The sequence below is a fragment of the Ziziphus jujuba genome, chromosome 2 (assembly GCF_031755915.1).
Source record: "Ziziphus jujuba cultivar Dongzao chromosome 2, ASM3175591v1".
NCBI lineage: Eukaryota > Viridiplantae > Streptophyta > Magnoliopsida > Rosales > Rhamnaceae > Ziziphus > Ziziphus jujuba.
In genome coordinates this window covers 11538199-11556367 of record NC_083380.1, presented here as the reverse complement: position 1 = coordinate 11556367, position 18169 = coordinate 11538199, and the positions used below count along the sequence as shown (strand labels likewise).

General features: G+C 31.9%; 3 protein-coding genes across 4 annotated transcripts; 1 reads left to right on the top strand and 2 right to left on the bottom strand.

Annotated features, from left to right (window-relative positions):
• Positions 1–770: 770 nt before the first annotated feature.
• LOC107418346 (phosphoenolpyruvate/phosphate translocator 1, chloroplastic) lies at positions 771–5075 on the bottom strand. Its single transcript, XM_048473143.2, has 9 exons — positions 4317–5075; positions 3376–3498; positions 3120–3272; positions 2748–2833; positions 2537–2621; positions 2271–2390; positions 2097–2165; positions 1244–1373; positions 771–1154 (listed from the first exon to the last, which is right to left on the bottom strand). The coding sequence occupies exons 1-9, from the start codon at positions 4737–4739 to the stop codon at positions 1078–1080; spliced, it is 1266 nt and encodes a 421-aa protein (XP_048329100.1). The 5' UTR covers positions 4740–5075; the 3' UTR covers positions 771–1077.
• A 1421-nt stretch (positions 5076–6496) lies between these two features.
• Positions 6497–9454, bottom strand: LOC107418364 (probable BOI-related E3 ubiquitin-protein ligase 2). Of its 2 annotated transcripts, XM_016027048.4 has the most exons (4): positions 9059–9454; positions 8820–8941; positions 7773–8134; positions 6497–7210 (listed from the first exon to the last, which is right to left on the bottom strand). In XM_016027048.4, the coding sequence occupies exons 2-4, from the start codon at positions 8935–8937 to the stop codon at positions 6677–6679; spliced, it is 1014 nt and encodes a 337-aa protein (XP_015882534.3). In that variant the 5' UTR covers positions 8938–8941; positions 9059–9454; the 3' UTR covers positions 6497–6676. The 2 variants fall into 2 exon arrangements, with proteins under 2 accessions (XP_015882534.3, XP_015882535.2); XM_016027049.4 differs by having other exon boundaries at positions 7773–8185; positions 8820–9454.
• Positions 9455–10879: 1425 nt separating this feature from the next.
• On the top strand, positions 10880–13887 carry LOC107418365 (uncharacterized). Its single transcript, XM_048473148.2, has 6 exons — positions 10880–11351; positions 11493–11606; positions 12467–12547; positions 12716–12888; positions 13029–13125; positions 13526–13887. The coding sequence occupies exons 1-6, from the start codon at positions 11046–11048 to the stop codon at positions 13640–13642; spliced, it is 888 nt and encodes a 295-aa protein (XP_048329105.1). The 5' UTR covers positions 10880–11045; the 3' UTR covers positions 13643–13887.
• Positions 13888–18169: the final 4282 nt, after the last annotated feature.

The following is an 18169-nucleotide window of genomic DNA, read 5'->3' as shown; positions in this document are numbered from 1 at the left end:
CACCACATTAATTTACATCAAGCATGGTGTGCAATCTTTTTTTTTTTTTTTTTTTTTAAATTTTTTAAATCAAGCATGGTGCACAATTACGGGAAGTATATTATGTATGTACAATCTATATGCCTAATTCTATATTACATTAAATATATATATATATATATATTCAATTCAGGTTAAAAAATTTTCCAGATCAATGTCTTAAGATATAATGCAAAAAAGAATTTATCACATAATATATTAAGGAATGTAAGTTCAATCGAAGTCCTAAATTTAAAGATTTTATCCAGTTTAGATCCTATATATATGTATATAGTTAAATTTAAATTTCATAAATCTTTTAAATTCCGGATTTCATTCAGACCATATTAGTCCTTTTAAGTTGAAAACTTCATCTAGAATCATTAACTTAAAGACCTTCATTGAAATACCTGACTTGAACTAAACTATATGCAAAGTGCAAATGCTTAATAAACATCAAAACAAGTCATGAGAGTAATTTTAAAAATTCTATTTATATTGGATAATTAATCATGAAATAGAATGGAGAGAATGGAAAAGGGCCCATTTGCGACACGTTCTTATTCTCAGATATTAGTTATCCTTTCAACCAAATACATAAATTTTTTTTTTAATTTTTTAATTATATAACCAAAGTAATATTTGATTGCAACTGAAAGATACCCGCTCTGCTTGCATCCCATTACTATTTAGCCAAATTTGCCAAAAAAATCCAAAATGTAAAAAGTGACCTCTTTGTACCAAACCGTAAATGTAGAAACTACACTTTTTTTGTTTTTCCTTTTATAACAGATAGAAACTACATTATACATTCAAAATTCGTGAAAATTCAAAAGTATACCTGAAAATTGTTCTCAACAGTTACGCAAAGCAATAAATTTTATCCCCCGAATGCAAAAGGAACAAAAAAGTAAAATAAGAAGGGAAAAAAAAAAAAAAAAAAAAAAAAACAGAGCATTAGTTCCCTTTGACCTACAAACAATTTCTTGAATGCAACAAACAATATCGATCTATGCATCTAACAACTTCAATTAGCGAGCAAAAATTCTCCATAACATTTCAAGCAGCCTTTGGCTTTGGCTTAATACGCTTCACCCTCGAATACAAGAACACTCCGGCAAGTGCCACCCCAGTTCCTGCATAACATCCAAAGATATTAAAGCCTATGTTCAACAGCATCTCTAACATATTTCCTTCAATGGTAATCAAATACAACCAAATTTACCTAGGGAGTTGATAGGCGAGACGGGTGTTTTGAAAAATAGAACAGAGCTCACAATGACCACCACTCGCTTCACACAATTGCCCACAGAGTGGGTTACAGGTGATACCCTCTGCAATATCATATAAGAAACCTGCATGGTTCAACCAATGAAGTGTCAGCAAAGTTCATAGGACAGTGCAAAATGAAGGTTAGACAAGTAATACACAGAATCATCTGATATGTATCCACAAATACCAAAGATCAATTCAAAGGTTTCAAATCCTTGAAATGTTTCAAACATTTTTTCTTTACCTTATTCTTACATTTCAGCACCCTCACTGTTCTTGACAATTAATTCAGTAAATTAGACTACTTCAAAGGAACATGAAGAATAAGGAGAAAAAATTGATGGTGATTTGACTTGACCAAGAAAGACTTTGTTTCGGTGTCAATCATGTATTCACCCAACTACAAGAATTACTAGCTAGGAATTCTCACAAAAATGTCATTTTTAAAATCACAAGACAAAACCGTTAGAGTCATCAAGCACTGAAATCATTTGACCTTCAACTCAGAGGAGCAGGAAACAGCAAAATACGGGCATGAAATATCATTCGGTAGTGTGATAAAACTGAACCAACCAGCACCTTTCCAACAACATGATGCCTATTTCTCATAATTGTGAATAACAATATGCAAATGCACATAAAGTCCTCTCATGAGAAGCCAATGTCCAATATTGATTAAATTAGTTAATATTGATATTCCAAAGTTCTACATTGCACCATTAAGAGACACCCTTTCTCTAATTAACTTTTTTCTTTTTCCCTTTTTTGAGAAGCATAGGAAAACCACATGTTAGGAATAACCTCACCTGCTGATAAGCATGGAAGCAGAAAGCAGCAAGAAGAGCCCTGATGTAAACTTGTTTAACATTTAATCCCTGTCATTCAAGACAAAAGGAAAACAAATAAATAAATAAATAAATAAGTACCAACTAGAACTGTAATGGGTCTCTAGTAACTTTTAGCTCTAGAATGACACTCACAGCAGATTGCAGATATGCAGGTGTAAATTTAACGCCTTCCATGAATATAGCCACAGGGGCTAACAAGATAAAGGACATGACAGTTATTATTGAGAAGAGAGTAATATTGTCCATAGATTCCTGCATAAGACAAAGTGAGTGTATAAGGTCAATTCCCAAAAAAATAAAGCTAAAGAAAAGCAAAAAACTAGAGTGAATAAATACAAGAATGAAATACAAAAGACTAAATGTATTATACTATGTTTCACTTATCAATCATATAATACCTCTTTCTTAACCATAACTTTTTTGCTAAGGACATTGCGAGATTGGTTCGCCAAATTGGATGCCATTGCTGTCCAAAATCCGGCCCTTTACAAAGAGAACAACAATATGGTCATATAACAAGTTTTAGAAACACTAATTCTTGTAAACTATATGCTGTAGTCTTTAATTTTAATAAATGAATACTTTATTCAATATATTTATATTTCTCACCAATTGAAAGAGGCCTCAGTGACTGACGCCAGTGCTACACCGCCAACAATTGGTACCAAGGAAGCAACCACCCAAGCAGTAGGCAACTGAAATGATTTCAGAGAAATGATGTTGAAACCATTCAATTGGGAAAAAGAAATAATAATATGTATATATACATATAAATAATATGAAAATTCAACAACCGTTGCACATATTTATAGGCATCAATCATAAAACAAAACAAAAAATCTTTTCACATGAAACATTAACAAAAATGGCTATGCAATGGCATAAACTTTCATATCCCGATGGTATAAAAATTATATTGACACTGTTAATCTACATCCAACATGTCTAGGAGATGCGAATTGATGGTTGAAAAGTTCTTACCTCCCCAAGAAACATAGCAGAGAGGATAACCGAAAAGAAAGGTTCCATAGCTTTAATTGTGTGAGTGAAGGAGACAGCCACTTTTCCAAGACTCATATTCGTGAAAAGGTTCCCTAATGTGTGAATAAGAGCCAGCGGCGCTACTGCTGCAAGCTATCAGTAAAATTGTTCACAATTAAAATCACTCAACTGAAATCAATAAACTATATATCAATCAAATGGTACAAGTGTGCAACTTTAACACTGTAATATGTACCTGTGAACCACTAACTTTCGGCTTCTTATAGAGATTGAAACCCCACATGGCTAAGACAAGCACGGTTCCAACAGCAAATTGAGACGCAGTAATAGTCACTGGGTATGGGAACACCTTCAAGACCTGTAAACAATAATTAGCATTAAATATGTTTTATTCTCTTTCTCCGGCATAGCAAAGTCACAAAAATATGTCAATGACCAAGTACAATCAAAGATAATATACATCTCAGTACTTATAATATCTATAGTCTCATATACAAACTTGCTGGTGACTATTGTTTCTGTGTGTGTGTGTATATATATATACATATAGCACAGGTAACAATTGATTGCTAGAGGCTATGTGTTTTTGCAAAGGGTCTGATCATTTCAATTTTAGAGTCCATGAAATTGAAGCTCTAATATTCCACATAAATTACTTTAGGGAACAAATCATTTTACAAGTAGCCTGTCCTTTACCAAGATAGAATAATGAGAAATTATTTCTTTTTTGTTTTTGCTTTTACTATATTAAATCCAGAAAACTGCTCAGAGCACACCTTAGAGACCAAAGCTTAGGTCTAAAAAAGTTTTACTCTTTTTTTTTTTTTTTTTTTTTAGCACAATAGAAATTTTATGGAAGACATTTCCACCAAGATAAACAGAGCTCCACATTAGCAAAATAAATAAATAAATAAAAGCAAATTCCAAGCATCTTATGCTCTAAGAAATAAATTTCATAACGAAAATGGCTTTGATTCCTAGAAAATCTCACATTTTCGCTACCAAGAAAACGCATAATTTCACAAATTTTTTCAACGCTCTTTTAATCAACCAAGACAGCAATTACACTAAAATCACCGAGAAGAACAAGATAATCCTAAACTCCTACAAGGTTCGATAACATTTTTTGCACATATAAATAAAAAAATTAAAAATTAAAAAAAAAAAGGCCGTCACCTGCTTGTTGTAGATATTGAAGTAGATGTTGAAGAGGTACCAGAGGCCAAACAAGGCGCCGAGCTCCAGCGTCTTGAAAAGGCTATTGGAGTCGGCGGCGCTTTCGCCGGCACTCTCAGGGACCGAAGTAGCCCTAAGCTGAAAACGATTCGCATGGGAATCGGCATTCAGGCTCTCCGGTACGGAACTCCACGTCCTGAACTTGAAAGACGAAGAAGAAGACGACGAAACGAGAGACCAGGATCGACGAGGCAAAGAAGAAGCAGAGACGGCAGTGACATTGGAAGAGTTTCCAAGATCATGAATCTTGGAAGAAGATACGCAAACAGGATCTAATCTAGTACGGCCTAACGTAGGGCTAGAAGGTCTCCGAAGCTTGGGGAGAGAGAGAGAAGCAGAGAGAGAAAAAGCTGTGCTCTGCATCTTTCGTCTTCGTCCAGAGGCTGAGATCTGGAACGAGGAAGAGAGAGAAAGAGGGTTTTAGAGAGAGAGAGAGAGAGAGAGAGAGAGAGTTCCTCGGCGTGTCCGTCGAGGAAGCGAGGTTGGTTTGGTGTGGTGTGGTTGTTTGTTGGTTTTGCTTTGGTGGGTATATACAGTAGCGAAGCGGAGAGTGTAACGATCGCAGGCCACACTGGAAAATGTAAAATTGAAAAAAAAAAAAGAATCTAAAATTTTAGGATATTCTTCTTCTTCTTCTTTTTCTTTTTCCTTTTTTTTTTTGGTAAAAATAAATTAAATTGTTTTTGCGGGAAGCGTGGGAATTTAATATGGAGCAAATCTATCTTTTATCACCATGAGCTTGTTTCTGCCTTTCTCATAAAGCTTTTTTTTAAGAAAACTATCAAAACAATTTTATAAACTGTTTTTGAACTTCAAAAATAAATTCAAAAATGGTATTTTAGAAGCTATGTCAACCATGGTCTTAATTGGGTCTCAAATTTAATTCTTTTTTTTCTTTTTGTAATTTTTAAAATTAAAAATCTATATGAGAAAAAAGTGAATTTTAATGGTAGGTTATTATTAAATTTTTTTATGTCTAATAGTAGTTTTCTTCAATATCCATTTAGAATCCGCCAATATGGGTAGGTGAAGTGAACTTGCAATTTTATTTTTTATTTTTCTTTTTTCCTTTTCTTGTTGGATATATATTGGGTTTTGCTTTCTATGTAAAAAAGAAAAGAAAAAAAAAATGTCTAGGTGTGTTGCACCAATTGACTTGTTTTTTTGGTGGGTGGGTGGCTGGAAGGTAGGGAAATTGGACTTGAATCTTTGTATTTATGGGTCCAATGACCGGCGATTGATTGAGAAAGTTAATTTTAGATATTTTATTGATATTATCGGATATATTTTTAATTCTTTTTTTTTTTTTTGGAGAACCATATAAAAGTTCTATAAATATTATAAAATTGAAATTTATATACATAATTATTTATATCTTGTACCATTAACGTTATATAACGGTTGTACTTGTAAATTGTAATTAACTATTTAATGTTATTGCTCAACAATATTTGATTGGTTTAGTGACGATACGATTATTACAAGATGGACCAATGTTTATTTTTCCTTTATTATTACTTTTTTTTTTTTTTTTTGGGATAAAGACTAATGTTTAGTTTATTTGGCTTCATTTGGGGTCAAATTTAATTAAAATATGATTGAAATTCAAGACTGTATGAATTCCAACTTTATTGGTTAGACATTCCAATATGATGTAATACATTAACCAATCAAACCACCAATTTGTATAAGTTTGGATCATTTTCTTGTAATAAAATCAATGTTTCATTGTTCCCTCAAATATGGTCTGAGTTTGCATTCTTTCATTTTAAATATAGAAAATAAAATAAAATCAGTATTTTATGAACACCACCCAAAAATTAAAATATTCATAAGTGGCTTTTTCATCTTCTAGTTTAAAAAGTAATAAAAATAATATAATTTAGCTTGACAATATGCATGCCTTCTCTCTACTTATTTTTAATCTCTTTTTTTGGAAACGGAGCTTTCCACATGCAAAGCAAAGAGGAACTCCTTCTCATTAGATTTCAATCATCAGCCAATCACAATAGAATCTTTTAAAAATCTATGAAGTAAAAGACAAAGAAAACTTATTTAAGGCGATAGAAACAATGCAAAACACACTCATAAGTTACCAATAACGACAATGGAATATGGAATTAACATAACAATCAACTCTCCAAATAAATTTTATTATCAAAACAAAAACCAAAGTGGCCATCAACGTGAGCTCTAAAGAAAAAATAATAATAATAAATAGAACTCCATTTGATTCCCATGTTTTGCCATCAGGGAAATAATGATGAATTATAATGTGTATGAAATATACCATTACACCCTCAGGACATGAAAACTTGAATACTTGTCGTCTTTGTTATCCTGCAGAGAGGGCATTGATGTATAGAAACTTCACAATCTTTACACAGACACAGGTGTCTACAGGGTAACAATATGACTGAGACTTCTTTAACATTGCACACCCTGCAGTTTATCTGCTTTTTAGTAAGAACAGAATCTCCAGAACCATCAACAAATTTGAGACGTTTTGAGTTCGTAAAAGAGGCCGTATCATCTTCCTCACTGTCCCCATAGCCTTCTTTCCCATACACAGAGCCTCGTGCCATAACCTGCTGTAAACTGTTATTCAAGAAATTGACAACAGACTCATTGTACTTCGCTCTAGAGTGCCAGGACTGAACCTCCGCCGACACATGTTTTATTCTCTCTGTTAGTTCCTTGTTCTTGCGATTTATGTTGTCCATTTCTATCTCTTTTTCGTGCAGCTTCTTGACAACTCCTTTCTCAACGGAGCTGAGAAAATGAACCATATGTCTTTGATTCAGCTCCATAACACCCTTGGCGATCTTCTCTTCCTGCTCAAAGTTGAAAATTTCACCATATGAAGAAGTAGTTGGTAAAAACTACATAGATGTTTTTATCTCAGATGAGCTGTATGTATAAAGCTTATTCAAATAGAAAAGATGAAGGATTTCAATATGCAATTCTTGATCATTATGATAAATTCTTCAAATAGTTCAATTCAATACTTTTCATTTGTTCTATCCTCACTTGATTGGAGACATAAAGGAAATAATCCCCCATCCTGGCAGGATTTGATATACGAGGTGTAAAATAACTTTGGCAAACATAATGCTTTCTTAAATATGAAACTATAAAGAAATAGGTAAAAGTCCTATGTGATCTTTATACCATACATGTAGCTCACTTAACCTCCAGCTTCAAAATTTAAAACTTAAAAGAATCCTGAGTCTTATGATAACACTAAGGGAAGAAAAACTGCTGATCTACTATATTGGTAAAACTTCTTTCTCTTATTTTTTCTTAAAGATATATATATATACATTGATGAAACCACTTATAACTACAAGTTTTAGCCATCAACTCCTAATTGTGAAACAGATAGCATGACAATACCTGAATTTTTATGTAACGATCAACTTCTTCTTTCTGTCGATCAATCTCAACCTTCAGGTTATCTCCAAGAGATGTAATAACAGGCAGGACAGCTCTCATGCTTTCACTTGAGGAAGTAACAGAAGAGTTGTATTCATCCTCCTCACGGGAAAGTCTCAGCCCAGTTGACACAGGATTTGGATTCAGAACGCTCCCAGACCGACCGGCTGTATCTTGACGAATGTTATTATTTAGAGATATAAGATGCTTTTGCTGTCTCAAAATTGATTCTGTATCCATGCTTCTACTACTTGGCGGATCCACTTTAGTTGAATGATTGTTTGCCATATGGTTTATGGGACTAATATTGCATCCAACTTGGACTGTGTTAGATAACAACAATGCCTTGTGAGACTAGACTGAAACATAGGACGCTGCAGATAGATGGTTTTAAAGAGGGAAAACACAACATGTCCACAAGCAGTTTGAGCAATCAAACTAAGTAAACACAACATGTCCACAAGCAGTTTGAGCAATCAAACTAAGTAAACATTAAATAAAGAGGGAAAGCACAAGATGCCTAATAATAATAATACTTAAGGTATCCAAGTATCAGCGTGCTTAACCATTATGATGAACCAGTAGTTACGGATCCTAACTACTTGAATAAGAATGGTACACAGTGAACCTAAAAGGAAATGCAAATTCCTTCAAAACATCATCAACGTTTTTGTTAAACTGTTTTTTCTCAACAGAACTCTAATTCAACAATCAATTAAGCAAGGATGAACCACAATGCAAGTTTTTCACTTGACGGAAATTATCAAAGTAAAATGTTTCAGAGTCATGCAATCACACTTGAATTTCAGTACATCAGGAAAAACAGTTATGGCCAAGCATAAATCAGCCTTTCAACAAAGCATTAGCAGAACCAGCAGATGCAAATGAAATTTCCGAAACAAACCAAGAACCCAAAAAAGAAAATTAATAACAAAAACAAAAAGACAAAATTAAAAAAGCAACAACGTAGAGAGATGAGAAATAACTTGATCAGAAAATAGAACTCACCGTTTCCAGATAACTGCAGCCGATGCAGCGAGATTGTATCATATTGGAACTGGTGGTTTCCTTCGTGGAAATCAGGTAGCAGCATAGGATTTCTATCACCACCTCCAAAACCAAACATATCTCTGTAATAAAAAAACACAAAACGCACACCACCACCATAAAAAGGAATAAAACTCCGTGACCATTAAAGTAAGCTCCTTTCACTTTCCATTGTGCTTTACCAAAAAAAAAAAATTTACCCGAGTTTTGTTCAACCGGATTACGGATCAGAAACACCAGAACCAAGGAAACCGCAGCGATCGATGATCGTTGATCGATCGGGAAGAGAGAAAGAGAGAAGAAAAAGAAGAAGAAGAATAACCAAAATGGAGAATGGAAGAGATGAGAAGCAAAAGAAAGCGGTGATAATTGGTGGGTTTGTGGGGAAAAACAAAAAAAAAAAAGAGGGACTTTGTTGAAGAATAAGAAAGCTGAGGATTCCATTAGTGTTGTGTACGGGGGGTGACTTTGGTTGTTGTTGTTGTTGTTGTTGTTATCGTTGGTGTTGTTGTTGCTGCTGTTGTGGAATTCTTCATCCGCTTCTTCCACCTTTATTTTCCCTTTTTTTTTTTTTTTCTTTCCCAGTATCTGTTTTTTTATTATTAATATTAAATTTATTTGCTCGTATTCAGGTGAAATGATGGAAATGGCCTTGGAATTTTTATTCTTTGGTTTTGGTGGACCAACGTACTTTAATTTCATCGTTGGTGTACTGCATGGTTTTGGAAAATTCTTGGGGCTGATTTCTCTCAATAATGGTGAGATTAGCTTTTGATTCTAGCGAGTGCAAAATTGTCTTTTTGTGCTTTTGTCACCTTTTCTTTTTTCTTTTTTTCTTTTTTTAAAGTACAATATGTCTTAATCTAAGTATCTATAGAAAATTCAATGCACGAAATGCTAATTAAATATGTTCTGTATTTCATTTTACTTTTTTGCAATGTTTTAAAAATTTTCAGATACCGACCTACCAATCACAGCTCATTTAAGATTTTAACACGTTAATCTTGATTTTTCAAAGAAAATTGAAACAAAATGAATTATTTGACATTTTGTCAATAAAGTGTAGGGTGATATTGCTTCAAAAAAAATGCAAAAATCATTTTAGCACTCCTAAAGTACGATAACATTTTATGTAATTAACCCTACACTAAATCAAAATATAAACATATCAAATTTTATAGCTAAGTACGAAATGTTTCTTATTATCATTCTTATTTTTCTTGGGTCATCTATATTTTTTTTTATCTTCTTTATGGCAATAAAATGTTCATCATTTTTTTCTCCTCTACATTACTCTACTTAAGTAACTTGTTAAATTTAAAATAATCTATAAATACGAATATTGTATTCTATAGAGTTTGGTAGGAAGAGCTTTTCTATGTATGGATATGAGATATTTGAAAATTCATGATTCCAACCTACATACATATATATATATGTTTATTTCTTACTTTTTTGGCAAATAAAATTATTTTTTACTTCACAATATAAAATTTTACTAGTTTTGTTAAATCATATTGAGTTTGTTTTCTGAATTATTAATTGCATGAATATGAAAATGTTTTTTTTTTTTTCCGCTAAGAGCATGAATATGAAAATGTTAAGAAACTATTCAGCTGGTAAATGCATAGAGCTTGTTACCGAATCTTACATTACACAAAAATTCACAAGATTTTTATCCAAAAATATTTGAAAAAAAAAAGATTTTTAATTTAAGGTTATCTACAACGCGACGCGTGTAATTTTAGCTTCCATTAATCCGACAACAGCCGGTAATTGGGTGAGCCTCAGATTGAGTCCTCCATAAATAGTGGAGCTAAAAAAATCCATAATATTTCTTATTATCCCAAAAATACCCTCCACTTCCTTCCACAATTTCTTCCAATCCTACGGCTATTTCAGTAACTTCACGCTCAAAAATGCAGATAATGGTCAATTTAAAATATAAATAAAGATAAAAATATATATATGGTATTTATAGTTTAATCCCGAAAAACACGTGCGAGCTATTTCTTCCACTTTACCGCGCGCGCGCACACAAAAAAAAAAAAAAAAAAAAAAAAACTCTAAATTCCCTCATGTTTTTGGTTTCAGATTAAAGAAATCCTTTTCTTTAAATCGTTGTTAAGAAATTTTCCCGGAAAATTAGTTTTCGAAGGAAAGTGAGAAAAAAAGAAAAAAAAAAAAATGCATTCTTTGAGTCTCAGAATTTTTACCGGTTTCAACAATTCGGCGGCGGCAGATAAGAGAGGCGTGAACGGGGCAGCGGATTCGGAGTTCGGGTCGAGGAGAAGAGTCGGGTTTGGTTTGAGGGATTTGAGTGGCAAGGATTGTAGAATTGTGGTAGCTTGTGCTTCGGGGAGGAATAGTAATGGTGGAGGTAGAAGTCAGAGTTCGAGTTCCACTCCGAGCCAGAATCCGAGTTCGTTTCTGACTCGGAGCCAAACCTATGCTTTGTTGAAGCAGCAAATGGAGGTCGCCGCGAAATCTGAGGTCGTTGGTTATTTTTTTATTTATTTTCTGAACGTTATTTTTTATTTTTTTTTTGGGATGTATTTGAGAATTTATTTATCTTTTAATTACCAGGTTTTTTTTCAGGGGAAATCATGTTCTAGCTTTTGTTTTTGCTTTTAGGACTATGAAGAGGCTGCGAGGATAAGGGACTCGTTGAAATTATTCGAAGAGGAAGAACCGGTTTTGCGGCTACGTAGGTTGATGAAGGAGGCAATTGCTGATGAGAGGTTTAAGGTAGATTTTACTTTGCAAATTTTCCCTACGATTTTCCGACTTTCCAATCTTATTCTTTTATCAGTAATCTAAGGGAAAAAAAAAAAAAAACAAACCCAAATTTTTTTATGCCAAAATGAAAGTTCTAGTTTCAAGTTACTTATAGGTGATAATTTTGGCATTTGGGTTTTTCATAGCGCAATTATTTTCATATAATAATTTTCTATTATCCACTATATTCGTTACTTTTATATATAGCTTAGCGCTTGCGGAACATTTTCTGGTGCTTTGGTTGTGCTGTTCTCTTTTCGTATTTTTAAGTTTGTAAATTGCTAGGTATGTCAATTATTCAATTGTTACTGTGTGAGACCTCGCACTTCTAAATTTTGTTTTTCATCTCTCCTCTTCTGGAAGAAAAGTAATAAAGGAATCTCTGTTCCCATGCTACTGTAGGAATTTAATGGGTAAAATGTCGGTATTATAGTTTTGGGCTTGGCATACCGAGAAAAATGATTGGGTGGAGCATAATCTCTGTCCTTTTGGTTCATGACTGTCTAACCGTTTGAGTAATTGATGAATGTGACCTGTTTGAGCTAAGATTCTGTTAGAAACATCTTCAATTACATCATCAATTGCAGATTCATTGTAAAATTCTGTTCTTTTTCATCCCTGTCACTGACTTACCAGGAGGTCTGTATTGTTAAGAAGATGATATGAAAATTAATGGTGTGGTGTTATAAAGCTGAGGAACGTTATTACTTAAAAACTGTTCCTGCAAACTGTTCCTGCAACTGCAATGAAGTTCTTAGTCATTGGATGTGTTTATAATGCTGAGTGTTTTGTCCCAAAACTATTTCCTTTACTAAATATGATCTTATCAGGATGCGGCAAAGTATCGTGATGAACTACAGGAAATTGCACCCAATTCTCTCTTGAAATGCTCTAGTGATGCAACAACCTTGGTAAGACAGAGACTTAAAATTTTATACTGATATTTGTGTGGCACTTTTATATGAGATCTAAGCGCTATTTCCTATAATAGGTTCATACAGCTTCTGTTTGCACTTTAAATTGGTTCCATTTCCAATGTCTCGATAATACTGATATCTGTAAAATGTTTGATTTTGTAGGGGATCAGGGTTCAAGTAAGGAGTGTGTACATAGAGGGACGAAGTCAGCCTTCAAAGGGACAATACTTTTTTGCTTATAGAATAAGAATTAGCAATGATTCGGACCGTCCTGTTCAACTTCTTAGGAGGCATTGGATTATTACTGATGCCAATGGAAAAAGTGAGAATGTTTGGTAAGCCACTTTTTGTTCTTGATTCCATCTGTTATGTCTTAGTCATTCTGGATATCTTATGTTCTATTATTCTCTTGGTTCATGTGGAATTTTCATTCCTTCCAATCAAACCATGTTCTTTTTTCTATTCCTCATTACAGGGGAGTTGGTGTTATTGGTGAACAGCCAGTTCTACTTCCTAGGACTAGTTTTGAATACTCATCGGCATGCCCATTAAGCACTCCAAATGGTAGAATGGTAAGAATGGAGAGTTTTGTTCTTTTCCCTCTTGAAAATTTTCCAAGTCTTATTTCATGTTGTTGGTTAAATAATAGTGAAACGAAATTATTACAGTGGTTTCCACCATCATCAAGTTGACTTTGATAAATTAACTATAGTCATTAAACGAAAAAAAAAAAAAAAAAAGAAAGAAAAAAGAACAATACTTTGCATTTTTATAGGAGGAATTTTAAAATTGCTAATAATAAACCTATTAACTACATTTTGGCCCCAAATGCAAAGTAGTGTTTTTATTGCTAAAATCTTTGAGACATTATTGAGATATCCATCAAGTCATCACGTTTTGTAACATCTTGTTGTTTAATATTTTGAAGCAATCTATGTTCATTATAGTTGGTATTTATTTATTTTATTTCAGGAAGGTGACTTTGAGATGAAGCACATCGATAAGGTAGGTTCACAATCTTTTCATGTAGCTATTGCTCCATTTTCTTTATCTATACTAGGAGATGACAGCATTAATCTTGAGAAGTGAAAGGAATCATTTCCTTTAGAAAGCGTGAGGAATCTCATCCATAGCATCTATTGAAGGAAAAAAATAAAATTTGCTTGTAGAATTAATTAGTTGTTCATGTCAAATTGTTTGTTGAAAATAGAAAAATAGTTCTGATTCTGTATGTGGCAAACTCAATAGATTGGTCAATATGTAAAGGTGAATATTGTATAGCTTTCTTGAAAGTTTTGAATGAATTCTATTCGTATGTTTGAAGTGGTGAATAATTATCAATTTCATTTGTTCATAGCAAAATAAATAAGAATAACTGAATTCAATAATAAATAATAAAAAATATGTTGAAAATATCGCTACCCAACTCTGGATGAGATTAGTGTCCGTTTTGCGTATTTGGTGGGTAATGCATTTATTCTTTTCATTAATTTTTCTTTGATTCTTAAGTTTCTCTTCTCAATCTGATTTTTCCACTTTGATTTGTTTTCATTCCATTTGATATGCTTCTTCAAAATGCCTTGCATGGTTCCATGATGTGATCGCCTCCTAAATTCAAAACCCTCTTGTAAATATTCTGATCAAATGTTGAGAATGTGAACAAAGATTCTCTATTTATCAATAATTTCAAAATGCTAAAGTGTCTTTTAGTAAAAATTATAAAATTTAATCAAATTATATGTAGCACATCTATTGCTAAAAATGTTTGTCCGATAGCTTTGGCTAAAATAAAACTTACAACTGTTCATATTGAGTTACTCTATTTTGGCTTATGGTAAGTTTCATGCAATGGAGAAGTCTCTAGCTATCACCATGGTGAGTAGACCTCAAGATGGGGCATGAAAATATATAATTAGAATATTCCCTTATTTTATTTTATTTTTTTTAATAATTATGAAATGGAATCTTGTATATGAATTATAAATTGAATGGGGTTGACTCTAAACAAGTTCCACTTCTGGCATCAACAATCACAGTTTAATTTATGTAATGAAAGGTTAATTACTTGAATTAGAATTTTAAACTAAAAACTATATTATAACTTCTAGAATGCACAAGACTTGATATATTTAATTAATTCATTTGTTTTTCCGAATTTTTTGTTTGAAATTTGGTCCGACCAAAGAAAATCAGAAAAACAGAAGAAAAAATTTAATTAATGTCCCTTCAAGATATTCCAATCTCCAAAACTTTTTTTTTTTTCTTTTTTTTCAATATACCGTATGGATTCTATGGAAAACTTGCATATATATATTTGGTAACAATTTGTTGTTGATTAACAAGGGGAACCAAAAAAAAAAAAAAAAAAAAAGGACTATCAATAAAAAAAAAAACAAAAAAAAAAAGAAAAGAAAAGAAAAGAAAAGAAATACAGTACATAGTGGAGTGCCTGGAAGTAGGGGTGGACAAAATCCAATCCAACCCGTTCAACCCGTCCAATCCAATCCATTTTTAACGGTTTGGATTGGATTTTTACATCAATTGAATTGGATTGGGTTCAAAATAATATAAACTGTATGGATTGGATTGGTTATGGATTAGAAATATAAATCCAATCCAATCCAAATAATATATTATATAACTAAAAAATTATATATTTTTTATTTTTTTCATTTTATATGTTAATTTTAGAATATTTTTTTCATTTTTATATATTAATTTTTAATTTTTTTTCCCATTTTTATATATTGATTTTTAATATATATATATATATATATATTTTTTTTTTCTTTTACATTCCCATATCCCAAATCAAATTGTAAGTTATAATCCTAAACTAAACATTTACCTTTATTGCCATCCACTACCAATCCATCACCATCACCATAATATATATATATATATATATTTTTTACATCCCCATCATATATATATATACATATATTGTATCCGATTGTTACTTACATATATATATATATATAAATGTTTAAATATAATTTATTGCTAATTTTATTGTTTTGATCTTTGTAGAGCTTATAGAATCAACTAAAATTAGTGAACCTGTCAACGTTGATTGATTTATGATTTACCAAAGTTTTAAGGTTAAAAAAAAAAAAAAGAATTATGCATTGATTCTTGAGGGAATGAATTTTGACGAATATATTATTTTACATTATTTGTTCTAACAATTTTAATTTGATTTTATAGGAGTGAGATGATGACATTAATGTTTGCTATTTAATAAGTGCATGATGTGTATCATTTGCTACATTTTCTTCTTTATTTTTCATTGAAGACTATGTTTTATTATTCTAATTGTATTTTATATTTGGATAATTATAATTTATTATTTATATTTTATATTTAAAATTTTTTTTATTTGTATTATATATTTATAAATTAGTAAGTTTCAAACCGATCAACCAATCTAAACCAAACCGATCATAAATGGTTTGGTTTGGTTTGGATTTAATGCTTCAATGGTTTGGTTTAGATTGTAAATTAGAAAAACCGATATGTATGGATTAGATTGTATTTCGGTCCAAAACCGAACCAATCCAATCCATGCCCACCCCTACCTGGAAGTCTGATATATTTTGTATGAGAGAGTATATTTTCCATAAATTTCAAATCACGCTCCTCCACCAGTAGCACTTCTTCCTCTTGATATTTACGTTTCCTCTCTGCGGATTCCACTTTCCAAAGCATCTGGAAGCAAACTAACTAATTCCCTCTAAAATGGACCTTCTGAGAATATGTGGTTCCCCCACTAGTACTTGACTCATTTCTCTTCACAAAGCCAAACTAAACCACTTTTGGCTTCCCACCACTATTCCCACTGTCTTTAGGATATCTTATATTCTACCATTCTCTTGGTTCATGTGGATCGGAATTTTCTTTTCTTCCAATCAATTCATGTTCTTATTTATTTATTTATTTATTTTTATTTTTTCCCCCTCATTACAGGGGAATTGGTGAACAGCCAGTTCTACTTCCTTGGACTAGTTTTGAATACTCATCGGCATAAGCCCATTAAGCTTCTCCAAATGATAGAATGGTAAGATCGGAGAGTTTTGTTCTTTTCTCTCTTGAAATTATTCGACAATGCCATATTGAAATTTATTGTGCTAAAATCATTTAGTTCATGTAAGTTTTATTTCTACATATAGCTATTAAGTATTTACAAAATGTAAGTATTTTATTTTATTTTTTTTGCAAAAAGATTATTTACAAAATGTAAGTAGTTTTTTTCTAAGTAAAAGAATTATTTACAAAATGTAAATAGTTTTATTATTATTATTTTTTGAGCAAAAGAAATTATTTACAAAGTGTAAATACTATTATTTGCTAATAAAAAAAAAAAAAAAAAAAAAAAAACTAGGTGATACTACTGTCTTGTCTTTGTCCATTGACCTCTTTCAATCGGTTTCACTTCTTACCTGTCCTATTTGTCAGCCAGCAAGCAACTTGAGTCATAAATTATTAGTGACTAGCCGTGAGAAAGTTAGGGAACGTGATTCACATATATATAAAAGTGTGTTTGGCAGCAGGCTTTTCTCCATCTTCACTTATTAGGCTGCCAAACTTGACAGTCGTTGTACATCAGGTTTATATCAACCCAAGATCATGTTGTCTATCTTCCCAGCAAGATTACCTTGTCCTAGCGCAGCTTAAGATTGTAGAATAAGAAAAGTTATATGATCATATCATCTAGAATACGTATGTTCTTACTGAAGAATTATATTATAATTAATTCATGTCTACAGAACTTATGCTGGTTCAAGCAAGCAGGTACTTGCAGCTTTGTAATAATACCACAGCTGCATATCAAAATCGGACTGTATGTATTTCCTGCATTCATTTCTCTGTGCTATTCATATCTTAAAACAATGTAACTATTTCACTTCATAATCAGAGCAGACAAAGAAATTGTGGAAGAGACTTGAGGAAGATTTGTTGATAAGGGAAACAAAAATCCTGATGAATCACAAAACAGTATATAGAATTTATACCACAAACAATGGTTTGCACTTTGATGCAGTATAGAAGTTAACAATGAACGTATATCAGGCAGACATCACCACTTATTTTTGGCTTTAATCACATAGAGTATATAGCAATAGCATTCCAGAATCCAGAGGATACACCTTTCAAGCATTAAAAAACATTTTTCTGGAGTGCAAGTGAAAAAGGTTTATACCTTGTGTTGCGGCTTCTTGAAACTTCTTCCTTATGCTTCTAACAAACCCATTAGAAGATGATTTTGATAATTTGTGGTAAATTAGAATGGTCAACGTGTAAAGGTGAATATTGTATAGCTTTCTTTAAGGTTTTGAATGAATTCTATACATATGTTTGTCTACGGTGAATAATAATCAATTTTATTTGTTCACAGAAAAATAATTAGGAATAAATAAATGATAATAAATAATAATGAATTATGTTGAAAGTACCTCTAACCAACTTCTCGATGAGATGAGAGATTTGTGGGCTTCCCCCAATTTTTTTATTTATTTTTTATTTTGGATAATAGTAATTTGTTTATTTTATTATTTTAATTCTATGGTACAAAGATTCAAATTTGAAATTATTGTTCTAAAAAACAATGACTAATGG

What these genes read in the sequence shown, in the direction of transcription:
- LOC107418346 (XM_048473143.2), bottom strand. Translation starts at nt 4,739, where the DNA reads ATGCAGAGCACAGCTTTTTCTCTCTCTGCTTCTCTCTCTCTCCCCAAG. An exon ending in ACTGAGGCCTCTTTCAATTG is followed by an intron (nt 2,622 to 2,747) that starts GTGAGAAATATA and finishes CTCTTTGTAAAG; the next exon opens with GGCCGGATTTTGGACAGCAA. An exon ending in GCTTCCATGCTTATCAGCAG is followed by an intron (nt 1,374 to 2,096) that starts GTGAGGTTATTC and finishes TGAACCATGCAG; the next exon opens with GTTTCTTATATGATATTGCA.
- LOC107418365 (XM_048473148.2), top strand. Translation starts at nt 11,046, where the DNA reads ATGCATTCTTTGAGTCTCAGAATTTTTACCGGTTTCAACAATTCGGCG. An exon ending in TTGCTGATGAGAGGTTTAAG is followed by an intron (nt 11,607 to 12,466) that starts GTAGATTTTACT and finishes TGATCTTATCAG; the next exon opens with GATGCGGCAAAGTATCGTGA. An exon ending in CTAGTGATGCAACAACCTTG is followed by an intron (nt 12,548 to 12,715) that starts GTAAGACAGAGA and finishes TTGATTTTGTAG; the next exon opens with GGGATCAGGGTTCAAGTAAG.
- LOC107418364 (XM_016027048.4), bottom strand. Translation starts at nt 8,937, where the DNA reads ATGTTTGGTTTTGGAGGTGGTGATAGAAATCCTATGCTGCTACCTGAT. An exon ending in GCTGCAGTTATCTGGAAACG is followed by an intron (nt 8,135 to 8,819) that starts GTGAGTTCTATT and finishes TATCTAACACAG; the next exon opens with TCCAAGTTGGATGCAATATT. An exon ending in ATCGTTACATAAAAATTCAG is followed by an intron (nt 7,211 to 7,772) that starts GTATTGTCATGC and finishes AACTTTGAGCAG; the next exon opens with GAAGAGAAGATCGCCAAGGG.